This window comes from Anas platyrhynchos, chromosome 6 (assembly GCF_047663525.1).
Source record: "Anas platyrhynchos isolate ZD024472 breed Pekin duck chromosome 6, IASCAAS_PekinDuck_T2T, whole genome shotgun sequence".
In the NCBI taxonomy this organism is placed as follows: Eukaryota; Metazoa; Chordata; class Aves; order Anseriformes; family Anatidae; genus Anas; species Anas platyrhynchos.
The window spans coordinates 12,309,950-12,329,876 of record NC_092592.1 but is presented as its reverse complement, the minus strand read 5'-3'; the positions used below and the strand labels follow the sequence as shown (position 1 = coordinate 12,329,876).

Here is a 19,927-nt window from a genome sequence, read left to right as displayed (position 1 = left end):
AATATGCTGGGAAGCTCCTTTAGAAACTTTTGTTATATCATACCATTTTGAGGCCTTCTACCCTTTCTGAATTGCTGCTTATTCCTGAAAGATTTGCAGAACACCTCACAGAGTTTTACCATTCCCACTTCACACACATTTACTCTTCTGTCTAACTCAGGGACCACTCCCATCATTTTCATACCTCTACCATGACACCCTGACTGGACAAAATTTGAAGAAAAAGAAGAAGTGAAAAAGGAAAAAAAAAAGTAAAAGTGTCTGTTTGAGTAAGTTAGTGGAGCAAGGATCAGATAAAAAGCTGCAAAACAGACTGTCTCCAGAGCAATGGAAGTGTCAAGGCACATCTTATCACGTCTTCTAATGTGTATCTATGGAATCCCAATAACAGAAATCTGTTGTAGGTCATAATATGACGTACTCTGTTGTAATGAGATGCTATGAGGTAAACACAGGAATGTGCTGGTGAATCTCATAGAAGTTCAATCTTTAGATTTAGATTTTCAGGATGAACTGTAACTTTCTTGTCTACATGTTTTATTTATTCTCAATCCCATAAAAGTGAGTTTTTTTTTTTTTTTTTTTTTTTTTTTTTTTTCAAAATTGCTTAACTGAAAGCTAGTGAAAATAGATATATTTTGAAGAAGTTAAAGAGCAGGAACTGATTTTGTTTAAATGAGTTACAAGACAACTTTCTATTGTTCCCTTGCTGTTTTCCTTCCACTTTCTTTTGGCTTGTCTCAGACAGTTGTATCTCATCCTTCATGTCTTTTACTGGCTGTTACACCTAGCAGATTCTCTTTGTCAGGAACTGTCATTCATTTTATGTCTGTACAGGGTCTAGCACAAAGAGGACCCAACCTTGTCAAAGTCTCTAGTTGCAAATAGTAATGCTAATAATTAAAAATGGCACAGAAAAATTGGATTGAGACCGGAGTTTGTATGAAACATAATATTGAATGTAATAAAAGAAAGTCTTTAACATATAAATAGGTTTGAGAAGATACAGAGTAATCAAATTCAAATGCATTTTTTTTAGTACTTTTCATGCCATGTCTCCCAAGGTGCTTTACAGCACGTAAATCGTGATTAACTCTGGATTTAATCAGGGAACTAGTGCAGCAATCTACAAAGTGGGACAATGAGTTAGAAGAGCGTGGTGTTGGTGAGGACCCTAGTGACAGTGTGACAATTCATGAAGAGATGTCAGCAAAACCCGGAAAGTGCAGGTGTGACAAAGTACCTGGGTAATCAGTGTTTCAGAATAAAATTTAGAATGACAGTCCACAGATACTTCTTAGATAACATAATAATGTGAGAATGGGAGGTATGGGATATGTGCTTTGTTTTAGCATGATGCTGACAAAGTTTAAGAGGAATTATAGCACATTTTCAGGTTTACTTCAGTTTTGCTTTCATAACTGTTTTTAAGTGCAAATATCTCTCAAACATGAACTCTCTGAATTGCAAGTACTGGTTTCTTGGCAACCACATCAGGAGTTCACTATTTGTAGCTAGAATGGAGGGTGCATTTTCAAATAGACCGGGAATTTAGAGGTTTTGAAGGTGTTGATGGTAATCGAGGTTTATGGTTTGCATTTTATTTTATTTTATTTTATTTTATTTTATTTTATTTTATTTTATTTTATTTTATTTTATTTTATTTTATTTTATTTTATTTTATTTTATGTTGCATTCTTGGTCCTCGGACCCTTAAGTCAAATACACCATCAAAGTGGTGAGTACCAAACTAATCTTGAAGTACCTAAATGGTGAAAACCTGGGTAATTTTTCCTGCTTATTAGAAGACAATTTTTTTTGATATAGAAACCTTCCTTTTAAGGATGTTTCATCACCAGGGAAATTAAATAAGGTACTTTTATAGTGTTTTGCAGATGGATAATGACGGGGGACTCACTCCCCATGTTTCTGAGGGATGATGGTGATAGGAACTAGGAAAGTTTTCCTGCATACAGGCTTTGGCAGAAAGGGAAAAGGTTGTTCAGGCATGGAGGGAAGAGCCTGGGATGGATAAAGGGCATTTCATTTTGCAGTATGGCCCAACAAATATCAAGTAACATTTTTGTCTTCTTTCTATTTCCCTCTTTCACCTTACTGCCTCAGATTTAGGGTAAATATTCACAATACTGGATCTTTGTGGAGCATGTAGAAATGGATGTCAGAGAGAATAGACAATAATCCAGTTGCTAGAGTCCAGGTGCCTGATGTGCAAGCAGTATAACTTCAAGCCATATATTTTTTTTTCTCTGTATTCTATATGTTTTACTTAAATTGATATTAAAAAGTAATAGCATGGATGAAGAGTCACTCTTAAGTCTTTTATTATGGTGAACAATTAGAGTGATTTATGTTAAGATTTTATTGCTTTCTGAGCAAATGAATTTTGTGATTGTGAGAATTAGGTATGATTTGGTAAGATATTGATTCTACTGCAGTTCAGGTGAAGTAAAGAGAGGTCAGTGAAAGGAGAAATGTGAGATATTTTCATTCTCTTTTTGGGGTTGTTGACAAAGGTTCTAGAATGCATCTTCTAAATGCGTGTTTTAGATTTTAGATTTTTTAGATTGTGGACTCCTTAAGATTATGGAGAGTTTTAAAATTATTCCCTAAGGGATTTGTATCCTGCCTTGGATAAATGCTGGCTATTACTAATAAAATGGCATAATTATCATGACTGCATCTAAGTTTATAATAAAGCTTTTCACTTTATGGCACTGCAATCCAAGTGGCCTGCTTATTTAACAAATGTAAATGATCTCCTCATACCTTCAGAGAACAGCTAATTTTTTTCTGTAGATAAGAAACTCATGATAGAGATTATTAAAGGAGTTAACAGGTTTATTGTGGAGTCATGGCTAGGAACCGGATTTCATTCTTCTTTGCCCTCTGAGAAACCTTCCCTCATTTTATCCAACTTTGTTCTGCTGTATCCCTTTGCCTCGGAGTTGAACTCCTATGAAGGGTGTGTCGTGGCAGTGGTTGTCATTTTGTCTTAACACTTTTTAAAAATTATTATTTTAATGCATTTATTTTTATTTTATGAAATGGAGATAGAAGTGCTTATACAGCCTTCAAGGGATTTAGTAGCACTGGCTGGTTGAAACTTTCAGAACTTCTTGAGACAGGCAACTGGGACTTTGCTTATATATTTGCTCACGGAAGAAGAAGCTCAGATTAATACCCTCTTCACACCTGGGACTTCTAATGTTTCCCTGGACGACTGATGGCTGCAGCCAATGCACTGTGTCTTTCTCAAGCTTGTGCTGCATGAAGCCACAATCTACCCATATATTAATTATTTATTAAATTAAATATTTATTGTTTTACTTGATATTATTTTCAGAATCTTTTGACATAATTATTGCTGTGTGCATTATGCTTACAAATATGTTACTTTGTGCAGAAATAAATGTAGCACAATATAGATTTTAATTTTAAGAGTTAAGTAAAATCTAGCAACATATAAAGAACAACAAACCCATATGAAGTATGTATTATGCTAAAACAAATGATGTTACTTTTTACTACTTCCCTTTGGAAACGGGCCATGTTTTTTAGATGAAATCCAGCAATTCAAATGAATTTTTTATATTACTTGCATGCAGCAGGATTCATTTTCTCCATCATCTAATGGATAGTGTTTATTAAATATGACAAACTCAAGAAACTGAGCTTTCAGATGCAGAGGGAAACAACTGCCCGCATTTGTTTGGCATCATCAATTTATCAAGACTTTCGTCTTGTGCAGATGATTGTAGTTTGTGTTTCAGTCTCTTCTTGAAAAGTTCCATTATCTTAACACGAGTATTGAGGATTAAGTGATATTTAGGAAAACCACCAGAAATATTTATTATGAATTTTATAGGAATGCTATAGAATAAATGAGGTGTTATTGACTTCCTGTTCATTACTTTGATTCAGTGGAGAACGTGGTTTCTTGAAGAAAGAAGTATTCCTGATCCTGCTTCTAGCAAGGTCAATAGCAAAACTTCTGCCTCTCGGAGATATGGATATGCATCTTTTTGGGCTCGAGAAATATTTTTTTTTATTCTGTTGAGGACAAATTTTGCATCTGCAGCAGTTCTTCCAGTTGAACTCTCTGTCTGTCAGTGAAAAGACTGATTGCTCCCATCACTGAGGGACAGAAGCCTGCATCTTTCTCCTGATGCGCTCTCTCCTTGAACACCATGGAATATAGCAGCTCCCCTGCAGGAAAGCTGACCTTGTTGCATTGAAATCAATGGGGATAGTTACAACCGACTTCAACAGAAAAAGGGACAAGCCTAGATTTACACAATCCTTTTAGCAGGTACCTTGAATTCACCTCTGTTTTGTTGTATGATTTCTAACAGTTTTATACATGCCATAGATATACAGGGTAGTTAAAGGGTTCAATTAAGGGCCAGCAGATGACTCCAGGTGACGGGCAGATTGGAGAGCAGCATGTGGGCTTGATGTGCAGCAGGGGAAGGCAGCTGTGGGGAACTTTTAAAAGGGAATTTGCAAGGCCTGGCTGGAGTGTTACCTTGCTGGGTGCAGAAAGATGGCCGTGGTGCTCCTGGGGGGAAGGTGTTGTGGTCTTTTGGACATCTGCCTTTGAGCACAGTTGTAGTATTTTTCTGTTTTAGAAGGAGATGATATTAATTGCCTGTGCAGGTAACAAATAAGATTTATTTATAACTTTTTTGGGGGGTTGCTTTTACCCATTTTGAGGATATGGTTTTCATTTGTTTGGGAGAAATGTTTTATTTTTGTGAGCTAGGTAAGGCATAAATTTTTTCTAGGGCTACCTTATTGTGAGATCGATGTATGGAAAGTATTTGGGGCGCAAGAAGTCAAATATCAACCACAAGACTGAGGAAAAATCTATCCACTTTGTAGCCCTAACAGCTCCTTTGGGTAGGGAGTTATTGGATTGCTACTTACCTGGTATTGAGATATGTTGGATGCCTGGAAGTCACGGGCAGGTAACTGTTGTGCCTGCAGAGACAACTCTATTGCATGTTCAGTAATTATAATATGTATATATATATGCATGTTTAAAATATTATAAAGTATATTTCAGTAGACTTGCATACTGTTTGTTTTAGTGCAGTTTGACTTCTGCATTGTCCCTTCATTGTTAGAAAACCAGAATAAGCTGATGATGATGACTTTGATATGTTATGGGGTTCAAACGAGCAGTACAAATTGTGAAAAAAGAGGTGTACCAGGAAATACTTTGTACTTGCTTATCTATTTTATGCTGGGTAGCAACCACTGTGTTCGGTATGCTGTGGACTGATTCTCTCCTGATACTTGTTTTATGAAATCCTTTTCACCTATGCAAAGTGGGTGCAAAAGACACAGAAAAGTCTTGCTCTTAATGGTGTTGTGGATGTAAGAAACTATACAAGTTGCAAGATAATACATTGGTGGTCGTGGTTCTCTTTCTGTAACTATATCCCCTTTATAAAACTAGAGGAAGTACAGTTAAGAATGGGATTGGAAAAACTTGGCAATGCAATAGCTAAGCTTGGGTATTAGGGAAGTACAACCAAATTTCTTCAAGGACCAATTGAATCCTACTGTGGTTTATAATCAAGGATGTTTCTGTTGCGTTTTAACAGATGGTTCGTTTTTCTTCTTCTACTAGATGCCTCATTCACATAAAATACAGGACTATGAAATTAAACAAGGTGTACCCTATGGTGTACATTAATTACTAGCTGTTAGTAAACACAAGTTTTTTTGTACTGGCTTGTTGCAAAAGCTGGTGAACAACTGCTCTGTGGTAATTTTTGCTTCTATTTAGATGGACTTTTTCACCTTTTGTGAATGTTAATGGCACGTCATGAATTACAAGGACTTATTTCAAAGGCAGCAAAAACTGTGAGGCATCTATCAGTGAGGAGGGAGTTCTGTGTTCTTAAACTACCAGTGTGTAAATGAGCTCCTCAATGATATTCAGTGAGCTCTGTGGAGTGCTGGAGCATGTAGGCTTCCAGCTGTGAAGGATTACTGTTGATTCCACTAGCTCATCTAGAGAGAGGCTTTTATTTTAGTTCACACTTTGAATGACTGACTTGTGTCATGGTGTACATGCATAACCCAGTTCATTGATTACTTTTTTCTACTGTTCATAGCACTGCTTTAACATTGCTCTATCAACCATAAACTGTCATCACTGAAAGCTCTTATCTGGTGTGCTGCTAATAATGATAAAACTTACACGGTTGTTAACTGTTTGTGGTGTGGCAGGATGGGTTGCTTTACTTCTCAAAAACATGTCTTTCCTGAGAGGTGGGAAGAATAATTGCCGTTGTCAGGGATGGCTCCTTTAGTAGCCTGCTACAAGTTTCCCACCAGGAAAGCTTACTGGCAGTGAAGCCCAGGTCCAAGTAGCTCTGGAAAGGGAAAAAGGAAAACTAATTTAATGAAACAGCAGTGTCTGCAGACTGTCTTTGGGAGCTCCAGCCAAGCAGTGTACATCTTTAGACCTTCAGCTTCTGCTAAATGGAACCTATTCCATTCGGGCCCAGATCTGAAGTTGAGGTAGCTCCTCTGCTTTAATATAATGAATTAATTTATTTGATAACCACTCTGTACAAGGGATTTCTTCCAACCCTCTCAAGTAAGAACATAGGATGTATTTACTCAAACTTTGTAAGGTATGTTAGAGATTTGTTTCTCTTCACTCTTGAATTGTCTTATCTCTTTGCTGTCAGATATATGCAAAATTTGAAGGCTAAGTGTCAGCTGTTGCTGAGACCTACCACAGTCCAAATAGGGCAGTGTATTAATTTGGGATTATTGGATATGCTCCAGCACAAGTGATTAGAGCTTCCAGAAGCTCTGTCCTGTCCAGAAGTTGCATCATGACATGTTAGTTTGCTTTTTTAAATACTTTGGTTCTTCCAGACCTATGTTCTGTGTCAAAATCATTTAAAAAATACTTTTTTTTTTTAGATTTAAAATTCAAAATTAAATATTATTTTAAATTTAAGTTCATCAGACACTTTCTTCTGTCATTTATTTGAACTTTTGTCTGGATTTATATTCAGTGAGGATCTCTATTCTGAACTGACAGCTATAAAATGTGATTAATTCTAACCATGAAGCTCTAATTTCTCAAGACTTTTTTGTTGCAGTATTATACAGGGGGAAAAATAATGAAGAGCCTGCTTCTGGAAAAATAACAAAACCAACAGTCAACTCCAAATCGTTTACTTTTTTAAACTCGTATGTAAGTCTCACTATAATTGGGAATTTTAGACTTAGTATGTGCATATCTTGCAGCTTGTTTTAGCTCACAAGTTTTTTTTTTTTTTTTTTTTTTAACCTGGTTCATGTAGGCTGATTCTTCTTCAGAGAATTTAGAAGCAGAAGCTTGCATGTGGAAGCTGATGTTTAAGAGACAAAGATTCATAGCAATTTATTTCATGGGAAGTTTAAGCTCTTGACATAATGGCTTTTGCAAGTTAATCTTGGAGTGATTTTATGCTTTCGTTGTTGAGGAATGGATTGTGCAGTGAGGAGCCAGGTGTAGGATCTCTGTGGACTGTAAAACAGCACCTCTGGTTTGCCTACTCTTGCACTGATCTCGGACTGAGCCTCTTCATCACTTCCAGTAGAAATGAGAGCTATGAGAAGAATTTTTTTCATGTGTGAATGAAGATACTGGGCATGTTTTCATAGTTGATGTCCATATAAAGTAAATTTGAAATTGCAACTGGGACTCGGTTGTATATGGATGTGCAAACTTGAATCAGCAGGCTAATCATTAGCCAGTCTCTTCCCTAGTTACTGACTTTTGGTTTGTGTCATTAACCAATTTCTCACAAACTGTGCCTTTTCAGATAAAGTTAAACAGGAAAATGCTCTCCAGGAGTGCACATAAAGCTTCTGAAGGACACAGCCTGTGGCATTGAATCAATGGTAGTCCCAAGTTAAACCTTACCAGCTGATCCGCTGCTTGGGACATCTGCTCATGTTGTTTTAAGTTAGTTGCTAATATAGATGAAGTGTTCAGTGTGTGTGTGTGTGCATGCTTGCAGTTCAAATAGAGTGGGTCATTTGGGACTGAAGTTGAGTGATGAAGGGGGAAATGTGAAATCCCTGTTGAGGTGAACGGAAAGCATCAGAATCGAAGTCCTCCTCATTTGGAAAAACAAAACAAAAAAACAAAAACACAACAACAAACAATAACAACAACAAAACTTACTATTTAAACTTGGATTTTTTTAAATTTTTTTTTTAGTTTGGGGATAAATGAAAATCTCACTTTTTATACTGTTCACAAAGGACAAGGGATGATTATGCTTTCTTGAGATATGGAAGAATCATCTTTTATCGTCTCCTTGGAGAGTTAAACACGGCTTTCTTATGGTAGTGTAGGAGAGGCCAGCTTTGTAAGCGATTATAGGATGGTTTATTTGCTTTCAGCATCTTCCATGAAGGAGTTCCACTTTGTTAGTTGAGTAAATGCATACTGTATGCAAAGCGAGGGAGAAGGAATCAGTCCCTGATCCAGTCATATGGTTCAAAATGGGACAGCTTCATCAATGTGCACGGTGTATGTCATGTTTTTAATGAAGATTGAGTTCTAGTTTCAGGACTGTGTTAGTAAAAATATTAAAAGAAAAAGATAGTTTAAATTCCACAAGATTAAGCAAATGCAGACTGGGGTGAGAGGAACAAAGGCCCGATCTAAGTAATTAAGGCTGTGCAAATGTGTTACTTTCATCATTTTCTGCTAGTTTTCCTTCACATCTTACACATTTTCTTCTTGATCTGCATCCTGGGTGAAAATTCCTTTTTTCTTTTATTTTTTTTTTTTTTCTCCTGAGAGCTTGTTGGTCATTGTGGCTGTCAGGAATAGTGTCCCACTATTTATCCACAAGGATGAGTTCTGATTTTTGTGTTTTTATTTTGAGAATGTCAAATATTTTGATGGCTTGACATGACTGGTGTCCTTTGAGGCCGGACTATGCTTTCTACATTGCTGAAAACAAATTTTTTCCCTAGGAGAAACAAGAATCCAGCATACTGGAGAAATTACATATATCCATGCTACTACCATTTTTTTTTTGTGTGTGAGCTTTCATTTCTTAACAAAGCAACATGAAACCTGTGATGAAGCTAACTGATGAAAATACTGTCAATCTGTCTCAGCACTCATTCCCCACAAACACAGGAGTTATGCAGAACATGATAACCCGGCTTCCAATGTGGTATCCAAGAATTAATGTGTTGTGAATAAAAAGCTAATTCTAAATGTGGCTTGCAGGTACTTAGGACATGCCAGTTCACAGCATATAACAGTTGGATGTTTTACATTCAAGGCTCTATTAAACTCATGAGTACCTTGTCAAGCAATTCAGCATCCAAGACTCTCTAGCACTCTGAAACATTTGTAATCCGCTTCGTACATTGTTCCATGACATGGTAAGAAGCTCAGTATCTCCCCCACTGCTTTATGAAAAGGTTAGCCTTTCTCTGGCCTGAATAATACATCAGTATTGTAGAAATATTTATTAGAAATGCTCATTCTTTAAGTGGTTTCCAAACCATTAGAAACATCATTCTCTTCAATCAAATCCAATACAAAACAGTAGTAAATCATCTTTATTATCAATACAGACTATTACTCCAGCTATATTTTCCTTGCAAAGCACAAAACTATTTTGTTTATAGTTTCACTGGTGTCATTCAACACCAAGTACCGCAACAGGCTTCTGTTACCTCCACAGTTCTATGACAAACTCTTGTACAGTTCAAACACACAATAGCTGTATGAACTTGATATCAACACTATATGACCTTGGAATATCGTACAAAAATTTTAAGTACAGAAACATTTGGCACACTTGCTTTTATGGCTTCATTCAAGGATGCATTGCCCAACTGCACAACTCCTGTGGGGAGTGAGTGCTAAGAAACAGATAATTTCAGTTTTTCAACTCTGATAGTTCTATGACAACAATTGCAGAAAGCAGTCAACCAAATACTAATATTTGCTGTGCAGCCTGGTCAGAAGGCACTGAGAGTTTTTTTCGGGTGCTACTGGAGCTGCATGTGTTATGTAGTCACTCAGCAGCCCCCATGGAAGATGCTGCCTTTGCAAGGCATTAAGCCTCTGGTTACGATAAGTGCTCATCATGCTTGAGACTGAGCACTGATAGCTGACTGTCATTATACACTGTTACATTGCTGTCTTTCAATAAGGTGGTGAGTAACCTGCAATCTGTGATTCTCCTCTTTGATCAAGGAATATAATTAATGGCAGTTTCATTGGGCATTTTGGGAAATGAGTTTACAGGCTTATGTGCTTAAAACCTTGTTTAGTTCTTTAAATTGAAGGAGTTGTGTTTTGGTAAAATGAAGACCTGATAAACATTGCCCTGAAAGATACTCAGCGTGGTATTTGTCAGTTGCTGAGCAGGCATACAAGTAGACTTCTGAAGTCAACAGGAACCTCATCTCTTCGAGCTTAATGTTTGCCTAACTATCCTTTCAAACTGAATCTTATGTGAGCCACGAGCAGAAGGAAGATAAAGAAGGATGGGGAAATGAGCAAGTACTGTTGGAATTTTTCATCCAAAACTGTAATTTTGAGCTTTGCTCCAATTTTTTTTTTTTTTTTCCTGAAAGTTAACCATCTCTCCTTTTCCTCCCTTGATTCTGCTGGTCATATGAACCAAGGAGGAAAAAGCTGTACCCTTTTCTTTAGCCTGTAGCTGTGGGAACTGGCTTAAGGTAGCTTTGTTAGGCTAATGGGTCACCTTGGTTTATCTATGGATTCATGAAGCTGAGGCAGAAGACTTGGTGTATGGAAGAAAATCTTAAATGTCTAAATATAATTGTCACTGTTCTATATCAGCTTTTCACCACCAAATTTCTATGTGAGTGGAAAGCAGGGCTTGGCTTGGCTTTGCTGATTATTCAGAGATTTCTCTAAAGATAATTGTTATCTGGTTACACCAAGACGTCTGTATGTTTTCTGGTTTTGTTTGTTTTTAAACAGTGGCTACGTTATGTTATGTTATTAGAGACTTGATTGCCATTATTTCTATTTTAATGTGCCTTTTTTTTTTTTTTAAGAATGTCTCTAGATTGGAAACATTTTCTTTGATAGCTTGTGTTGTAGTAAGGCACAGCTCTTCTGGTAGTATGTTTGCTTGCAGGATAGTGGATTCATCTTTCTGCTCTTGCACTGGTCATACAACTCCATCTGTGTGAATATTAGTGGTCTGCATTTGATATAAAGAATGTAATTGCATGTATGCATTGTGCAGTCTTTCTCAAATGCTGAGTCTATTTTCTTTTGTTGGGAAAATCTATCTTTTAAAAATACTGTGCCTAATTAATGGTGTATATGGGCTAAGTTATTCAATTTAAGCTGAACATACAGCTTCTGAGAGTTGTTCACAACTTACTGAAAAATGGTTCTTCTGTTCTTTGTTTGGAAGATAAATATAATGGTAAGTTTGTACTTCACATTTTTTAAGGCAGCATGTGCAGTAAGTGCAATTTCCCCTACTTAAAAACACTTCTTGCATCTATTTATGCTTTAAAATATTCTTTAGAACAATGGACACGATGCGGTACACGCATCTTTAGATAAATGTGTAGAGTAAAATATAGAGAAGACATTAAAACCAATGAAGATTTTAAAACTAATAAAATCATAATTTTCAACTACAGAGATTCATACCAACATAAAGTGTCTTACACTGATCTGTAGACTACATGTTATTAATAGTAAAATATTGGTTTAAAAAAATTGCAAAGCCCTATGAGAAAAATGACTAAGTGAAAGATCCTAATCTACTGATGTAGCTTAGAGATAATTTGATCAAATGTGAAACTCAGTAGTGCTACTTTATTCTTAGGGAACTGCAGACTGTAAATTTGAAACAAAGTAGTTCTTCACTGGTAGTTGTCCTGCCTCCCCACTAAATAACCTTAGCCACTTAATTCAAGTATTTTAAATATGAAAAGCAAGATCTAAACCATTCTAAATATTCAGAGAAATATATTTGGGCTTTGTGTTTTTTTAACTAATGAATATGAATTTTCTTTTGTGTGATAGGAATAATGTAAAATACTTTATGGATCTGAAGAGCTTAATGCCTGTATAATATTAGGGATTTAAGTTTTTATCATTATTTTAAAGATCTAATTCCTCAGAAATATTTGATGACCAATTAAAACATTTAAATGTTTGGAAGTCATTTGAATTAGATACTTATGATATCATTTATATTATAACACAGACTTCACACGTATTTAGAAATTGCCAAAGGTATCTTGAATGATAAAGAGCAACCTGTGTCATACCATGCTGTGATGTACTCCCTATAATTTACAGGGCTTCTTTTGTTTTTCATCTTGTCTTTTTTTTGGTCCCTGCTACCTACGAGGCCTCTTCCTTAACATGTGGACTCCAAAGGAAAGGGAAAATGAAGTTATAAATTTTATGCATCTCATAAAAGCAACCTAAAATAGTCTCATGATATATGAAAAAATTACAGATTGTAGGTCTTGTGTCTGTGCACCTTCCAGACCTGGATGTAAGGGGTGTAAGGATGATTTGGAAATTCCCACTTGTAATTGTGTGGGGTTTTATGATGCTAAAACTGTAACCTGGATGCAGAGAAGGACTGAATAGGATCTTTTTGGAGCTTAGAACAGTTTTATTTTCAAATCTAGGTCTGGAGCAATGGACAAAAATGAAATATTAAAATAACTTAAAAGTCTGGATCCTTTCAGGGTTTAAAAGTTAGAGATTATAGTGTGAAGTGGTGTAACAAATTGGCATTCATTACAAATATTACTTCCGTTGGATTGCATCCATATGTAGAAATAAGTAATATTAATGTTGACAGAAGATTAAATGTTTCAACTCTACAAGTTTTAGGATGCTTGTCTTCTACTCTCCTCTGGTTTAATACAAACTCTTCCTCTCACTTGCACTAGTAGAGTTTTTTTTTGATGTTTTCTTTGCAATTATTAGGTCTGTTAGCCTTATTACCTTTCAGTTATAAGGTGTTACTTGTTAATTTTTTGCATTATTAGTTTTTATTGCATTAGCATTTGCCTTCTGTAGAAAGCCCTTGACTAATCAAAGGGAAAATCATAACCTGTGAAGCAGATATAGGTATAATCTCTGTTTTGTCAATGAGCTGCCTTATCCTTTGGGAATCGCTGCTGTACAGTTGAGGTCGCTTGTTCTCAGGAGACACTCACTCTCAAGCTGAAGAAGCTTGAGAGCTGAAAATAAAGGTGGCAGATATAATGAGGGTGTTTTTCTGTGGGTTCATGCTCAGCAGTTAAATACAATCTCCCCTGCCTTTCCAGATATGTCAGAGTAGCCTTTAGGGATTAAAGTCAGTGAAATTCTTCTAACCATCAGAGCCTCAGATGGCTTAGCACTTTGCAAGATCAGGCACTAGATGGTAACAACCTTTGTGTGCTATTGACTTGGACAAAAGTCAAATGAATGACCTGCAGGGAAAAAAAAAGTCTTGTAGACTTTGCGCTGCCAAGGTTTTCTCTTTAAAGCTTGGCAATCCTGCTGTCGCTATGTTTTGTGCTGCAGGCACAACATCAGTCTTCCCCTTGTATGTGATGCAGGAAGGGAATAAGGCCTGCGGGATTAGCGGCTGTGCTCTCCAAAACAACATCAAGATCACTCTCTTTCTTGGACCAGGGAACTAAATCTTGAGATGACTGGAGATTATGTGCAATTCAAAACCAGTCAAGTTGTGGTTTGCAAAAGATTTTTTTTCCGCAAGTCTGGATCTGTGCAAACTGCTAGCTAATAAATTTTCTTTCTGGAAGGCTGTCATAAAACAAACTGCAAGATATTGTCGCTTGGTGTGGATGACAGGAAGGAAATAGGTGGGAAGAAGAGAGGAAGGAGTCTGAGATCTGATCATTATCACTGGATGCACTTACCGTCATTGTTATCAATGATAAGGTTACTGAATTAAAAAGGAGTTTTCTCTTTTACACTTGGAAGTATAACTATAGGAAGTTTTAGTTACTTTCCCTACTCAGGGATCATTTGTCCAGCTGTGGGCAGGCCTCCCCACTCTGGGCACTGGAGATGGTGCTGGTGCTCAACAAGCAAGCAGAGAAGTATTTCGGCTGTTTATGGAGCTGGTCTTTCCACCCAGAACTGGGATAGTGCTATGGGCTATACTTCCAGCGTATCACTGTGACACAAGGCAATTTTATTGCTTTTCCTTTTTCTTTTTTTTTTTCCTTTTTCAATTAAAGCAAGAGGTAGCGTATACTAGAAGAGTGATTTCTGTTGAAAGGAGTCTTCTGTTGTCTTAATGGGAAAATGAAGTGAAAGGAGAGTAGTAACATACTACAATATGATAGGATTATAACTCAATATTATGCTCAGTTTCTTTTCTCTTTCTGTTATGATTTCAACAACACTGATCTCTTGGTTTTCATTGCAAGCCTATTGCTGAATGATAAGCTTCATCAGATTTCTGCACAGAGTGCCTTTTGGATTTTGGTGATCTAACCTATTCCAATGAATCAGCCAGTTAGGGCTGATTTAGATCTTAAAAATAATAATAATCAGGGGATTGGTTGGATAAAAGCTGAGCTCCCCATCTCCAGGTATGTGGTTACCTCCTATACAGAACATTGTTTCAGAAATGGTTATTGCAACACGTTTTCCATTGATACTCATCTGTACTAGTTGCTGAACTGTGACATGAAACCTCTTCCTGTAATAAAGAACTCACTTTTGGATGGATTTTGCATTTGGAAATATGCTGTCTATTCTCATATCCATGCTGGTTCAGAACAGGAATATGCTTTATTTTGATCTCACAGAGAACACTGAAGAATACCTAACTGATGAAAGCACTAGTACCTGTATCAGTTATTTTTGCATTAATGGGAAAAAGTTGTATGCCCAGCTGCAAGCAGAGGGAGACAGACAAGTCAAAAAGGTTAATTACTTATCCTTCTTTTACTATTATGCTTGTTTCAAATGCTCATCTCTTTCTGTGCCTGAAGGAGGCCAATTAATCTTACATACTTCTGTTTCTACCAAACGAACAGTTGTGATGTCTCACCATTATTTATAAAAGTGTGGAAAGTTCTGTACTGAGGAAGAATGCTAACAAGAATAGAAAACCATTTTGCTTTCAGAGGCCTTTTTGAGAGGCCATATAAAGCTAAAACTTCTAGTGCACTTGGTATGAAAGCTCTTCCATCAGAAGGATGGTGGGTTATACTTGGAGAGGACTGTTGTCTCTACATGCTTTAAAGTAGAGTTGTTTCATTTCCCTGCAAGCTGTATTCAGCAGAGGTAAGGCTTTCAAATAGAAACCCACTACCAGGGAGACAGGCCATCTCCCTTAGTACAGTGTCTATGCTTCCCAGCTTCTCCACTGTTAAATGACTTGTATTGTAGTGGATTTGTCACAGCGCTCTCTGACGGTTCTCTGGCTGTGTCGAAGAGGTGATGGAGTTCTGCCTGCTATTGCGCTATTTATTTTCATAGCTCCATAAAAACAGGATGAATCAGTGTGAAGTTCTCTAGTGGTGTCCTTAAATCTATAGCAAGGCACATCTTTCTGTTTATCCTTATTACCATCTCTTGTGTTTTCTGGCATTTCAAAGTGTTTTCTTCAGAAGCTGTGGGGATACAAAATGTCTAACAGCAATTCTCCCTGCCTTCTGCATTCAGTTAACTGTTATTTCATGTCTACTACATCAAAAGCAAAAAACTTATTAAATCAAATTTAAGAATCTTTTATTCTTTCTTTAAAAATTCCTCTTTGTTTATATCTATACTTACAATGTTCCTCCCACAGGGTAGTGTTAGAGTTACTCACTAGTCAGTTTAACAGTCTGATGGTTGCCTCTTGGCTGGCATAAAATCAGTAATTTATAAGGAAATTTATTTTGAAAGGATGTCAGCATGAGGTCACCATGTAGGAAGTTGAATCAGAGGTCCAGTAAGCTTAATTATCAGAAATGGTACCTGGCAGAAAAAGGCGAAGTACTTCAGAGATGGACCTACAGACTCATGCAAAGCAATCTCTGATCTTCACCATAGAAAAAGGTTTAAAAATATTTTAAATTATCTTTTTTTTTTTTTTTAAACAGGACACCTTTCCTTCTCTTATTCTATATCTTCTTTCATGATTAAGTATTATTATTCAGAGCCAGTAATGATTTTTCATTAAATAAATTTCCATGCCCTAAAAGACATAAGGGCTAAAAGGCATATCTGCAAACATACTTTAGTGCTGTGTAAACTTTGGCAGTGATGTGGTATTAAAAGCAAACAAAATAAACCAAGACAAAATACTAAAATGAGCTTTGCATCTGCATTGCCTTTAACAGGTCATCTAACCAGACTTTTAAATATCTATATTTAATGTAAAGTCCCTTATTGTAAATACATTGAAGGGAACTTCACAACTAGCTGGTTAATGATAGAAAGCATATTTGGCCCACAATTACAAATGAAATTCAGGAAAAAGTACTTCTAGTTAATTTATGAGCCTTACAAATTAAACTATTGTAAAGTTTGTTAGTTAACCGGATCTTTAAGAGAAATCAAAAAGTATGTCCCATGGTCCTGGTTTCCTAGTCACTAGAGGGACCTGTCAGATTTGTTGCATTTCTTCTCTGCTTGGAAAACAAGAACTGTGAACACTTAGGTGCTGTCCCAAGTCAGAATCAGCAAAGATGCACACTGAGGTCTGGGAGCTGAAGGTGCTACTGAGCCATGCACGAATTGCAAAATGATTACTGGTTTTATTTTTCAGGCCATGGGTACAGTGGCTGTTGTCTTAAGTATATTGGTGGGCTAACAGACCCATCAAGGGTCATGCTGAGCTGCTTAAGTCTTTTAGGATGTTATGTATGACTTAGCAGGTCCTGGATCCCTGTCTTCTGTTTCAGTCTTCTATCTGTGTATTAGATAGGACAATTTAAAAGAGCCAGGTAAAGACACTATGTATGCCACTTTTTGTGTTAACTTCTGTTACAGCATTACCACTGTTCTCCATGCAAGAGGTTGTGGAGGGATGGAATGGGTTTGAACTCAGCAATGAAAATTTATTTATTAATGTAAAGGAATTGGATGCTTTTTTGAGGATGAGATGTACAGTTATTTGTGCAGGCCTGATCTGGATCCAGCAGATGTATGCATCATATGGATCCACCTGAGACTTCATTTTGCAAATAATTCTGTGTGTAAGACACAAAAGTAAAAGAGTAGGGAAACTTTGGAAAGTTACACTGTGCCATGGAGGCAGGAGCTTATTACCAGTCAGCATCAGTTCAGGCCCAGGTTCTCTGACTTATACTTATCCAGATTGTTCCTTAATGTTTTTGTATAGCACAGATGTTTTGTAAAGCTTTGAGTGATTCTATTAAAGCCTCCTTGGATGCCCAGACCTAGTCCTAAATCTGTCTGTTGGCATTGCCTTATTTACCTTCTTACTGGGAAGAGTGGTTTTAGCTAAGGGAATGCTGGATTGCCAACACAGAAGTGTCTGGGAAATAGTTTAATTTTCTTCTGTGTGAATAAGTTGGAAGGCTATCACTCCAAATTGTGAAACATAATGTATGTCCACCTACCTGGCATGATGTAGGATGGCTTTGTGGCTGTTTTCTGTTTAGCCTTGGGGAAGAAAATGGTTGTAGTGTGACTCTCTTGGGCACAGGTGGTTTACTGTAGTGTGTGTAGTAAGCAGTGTGCTAGTAGTTGAGGGACTCAGGAAAAGTTTTATTGAAACATGTATGGCCTAAAAAAATAATATTCATGCATAATATGACCTGCAGAAGTGGCTAGATATTTCCAAACACAATTTCTCTAGGCTTTGCCTCTTGCCTTGATTTTGAATAGCATTTGAGAGTTGACAAAGAAACTGTCTCTAGTTATTACAATATTTGGTCTGATATGTATTTCTTCTCTCTTACTGCACTCTGATAGTTGAATCTGTTTAAGCCTTCCATTCATAAATGTTGTTTATCGGAGTTGCAGTATTAGAGTAGTGAGAAACAGTGTGGGTGGTTTAGCAAGTACAATACCACACATGGAGTCAGGAGAGCTCTTCATATTTGTTCCTGCCATTTTTGCTCTCCAGGATGTGTCCAGTTTGCTTTGCTCCTCAGTTTCTCCCTCTTCAGAAGAACAGAGAGAAACAGATTTGTTTGTATAGTCTTATACAATGAGTTTGTTTGTTTTTTAAAGACTGGAGTTGTTTCATCAACTTTGATTGCTTTCACTTTCCAGCGAGGTCCCTTCCCTGGGCCTGAGGTTTATCCATGACCTAGAGGAATCTTGGATAAGCAATGCTAAGAATTAATGATTTCTCTTATTATCAAGTTGTGATGAATACTCTGCCTTACATGGATTCAGAAATAGTATACTTAATAATAATTCTCTAGGTATTTTTCTGCTTGCTGTTATTCTGCAGTAGAGATAAAGATTTGAAAAACAAAACTTCTCATGCTTTCATCTTGCAGACATCTGGTTCTTGAAGTACAGAACTGGTCTTTACTGGACAAGATTTAGATCAGATGTAATGAAGTTGATGGTGAGTGGTGAAAGGTTCTGTACAGAATAGCAGTGTCATGTGTACGGTCAGCTTCACTGACCAAACAAATGAAGAGTGGGAATTGCATCAAATCTTGTAAGTAGATTTTATGAAAAGAGGACTGATTGTTTAGTAAAGTCTCCTGAGACTAAAAACGTATGAATTTCCATAGTAAGTCTATTGCAATTGTGCAGAAGAGTCAGCACATAGTAACTGTATAGCTGTTCAACTCAACTAGCTTTTAAGTTGCTTTTTAACACATAGTAATTACCTTATTCAGTTTTAATTAAATGTGAAGTCATGCATATTGGAAACATGATTTACAAATTTTTCAGAGTAATGATTCCAAAGTGATTTTTCTGCATGTTTCAAATCTTACTTATGAAAGTAAGATTCAGTATAATTGTTTTTATTTCTATAAATTTGGCTGTAGTCTTGCTTTCTTGACCCATCACTCCCTTCTCTCTACTCTACTATATAGTAGGATTTGTAAGTCTGAAAAAAAACAAAGATTGAAATATCAAGTTCTTCTGCTTTGAAACCCTGCCAGCATGTATTCAATAATCCCAGGAGAATTAAGAAAAAAGAGGATGGACTGTGCCACGTTCATTTGCATCATCTTGGTTTGCCATCAGGTCACAGGCCAGAGGGAACAATTGTGTAACTGTTAAGGCAGAGACATGGGCACTATCACTAAGGAACTGTGAATCAAACAGGCTTCTCAAGTATGTGTACAGCCCCTGGGATGATGCAAATCACTAGCTGTGTATGCTGAAGGTCTTAAATTGTAGAATCTGTGCACAATTGGATTACCGTGATGCAACATTAGTTTTTACCAAATTCTTTCTTAGTGGAGTCAGAAGGGAAATGTTTAAGTATTGATGTTGTTGTGGAACACTTTAACAGCACTATATGTGTTGAAATGTACTGTGCAGTGAGGAAGCAACACCATGCCACTTGGAAGCCATCTTACCATGTCTCCTTTACTCTACAAAGCATGACTCCAGCCCTGTGCGCTCCTAACCTGCTTACCTACTGTGTGCTTCACTTTCCAAGAGCTGAGTCTGTGTTCTCACCTGGAAGAGCACAGATTGGTACCTGGGTGCTGTGGAAGGAGAGCTCACTCTTGTGCCTTCTGATGGTCTGTATGCTCTGTCGCTGTCTGGATGCACAGAGCAGAAGCTGTTCTGTGCATTTATATGAGATGTAAGTTCTGTGCTTCTGGTGGATCACATGCTAATGGGGCAGCAGGAGGGCTGGGCTGGGAGCTCTAGGAGTAAAGATTCTCTATGAGCCTCAGGCTGCTTTTCACCAGGGTTGGCCTTACTTCTTGC

General features: G+C 37.0%; 1 protein-coding gene across 11 annotated transcripts in view; it reads left to right on the top strand.

The window, feature by feature from the left end:
• The window catches only part of GRID1 (glutamate ionotropic receptor delta type subunit 1), a 584,921-nt gene that overhangs the window by 175,165 nt on the left and 389,829 nt on the right, over positions 1 to 19,927 (top strand). The window contains exon 1 of one of the 11 annotated variants that reach the window (XM_038181266.2): positions 4,518 to 4,677. The exons of the other annotated variants lie outside the window; for them this stretch is intronic. Coding sequence (XP_038037194.1) covers positions 4,656 to 4,677 — 22 coding nt within the window. The 5' untranslated portion in view covers positions 4,518 to 4,655. Of the gene's footprint in view, positions 1 to 4,517; positions 4,678 to 19,927 lie in introns of those variants that run through there. 11 annotated transcript variants of the gene reach the window in all.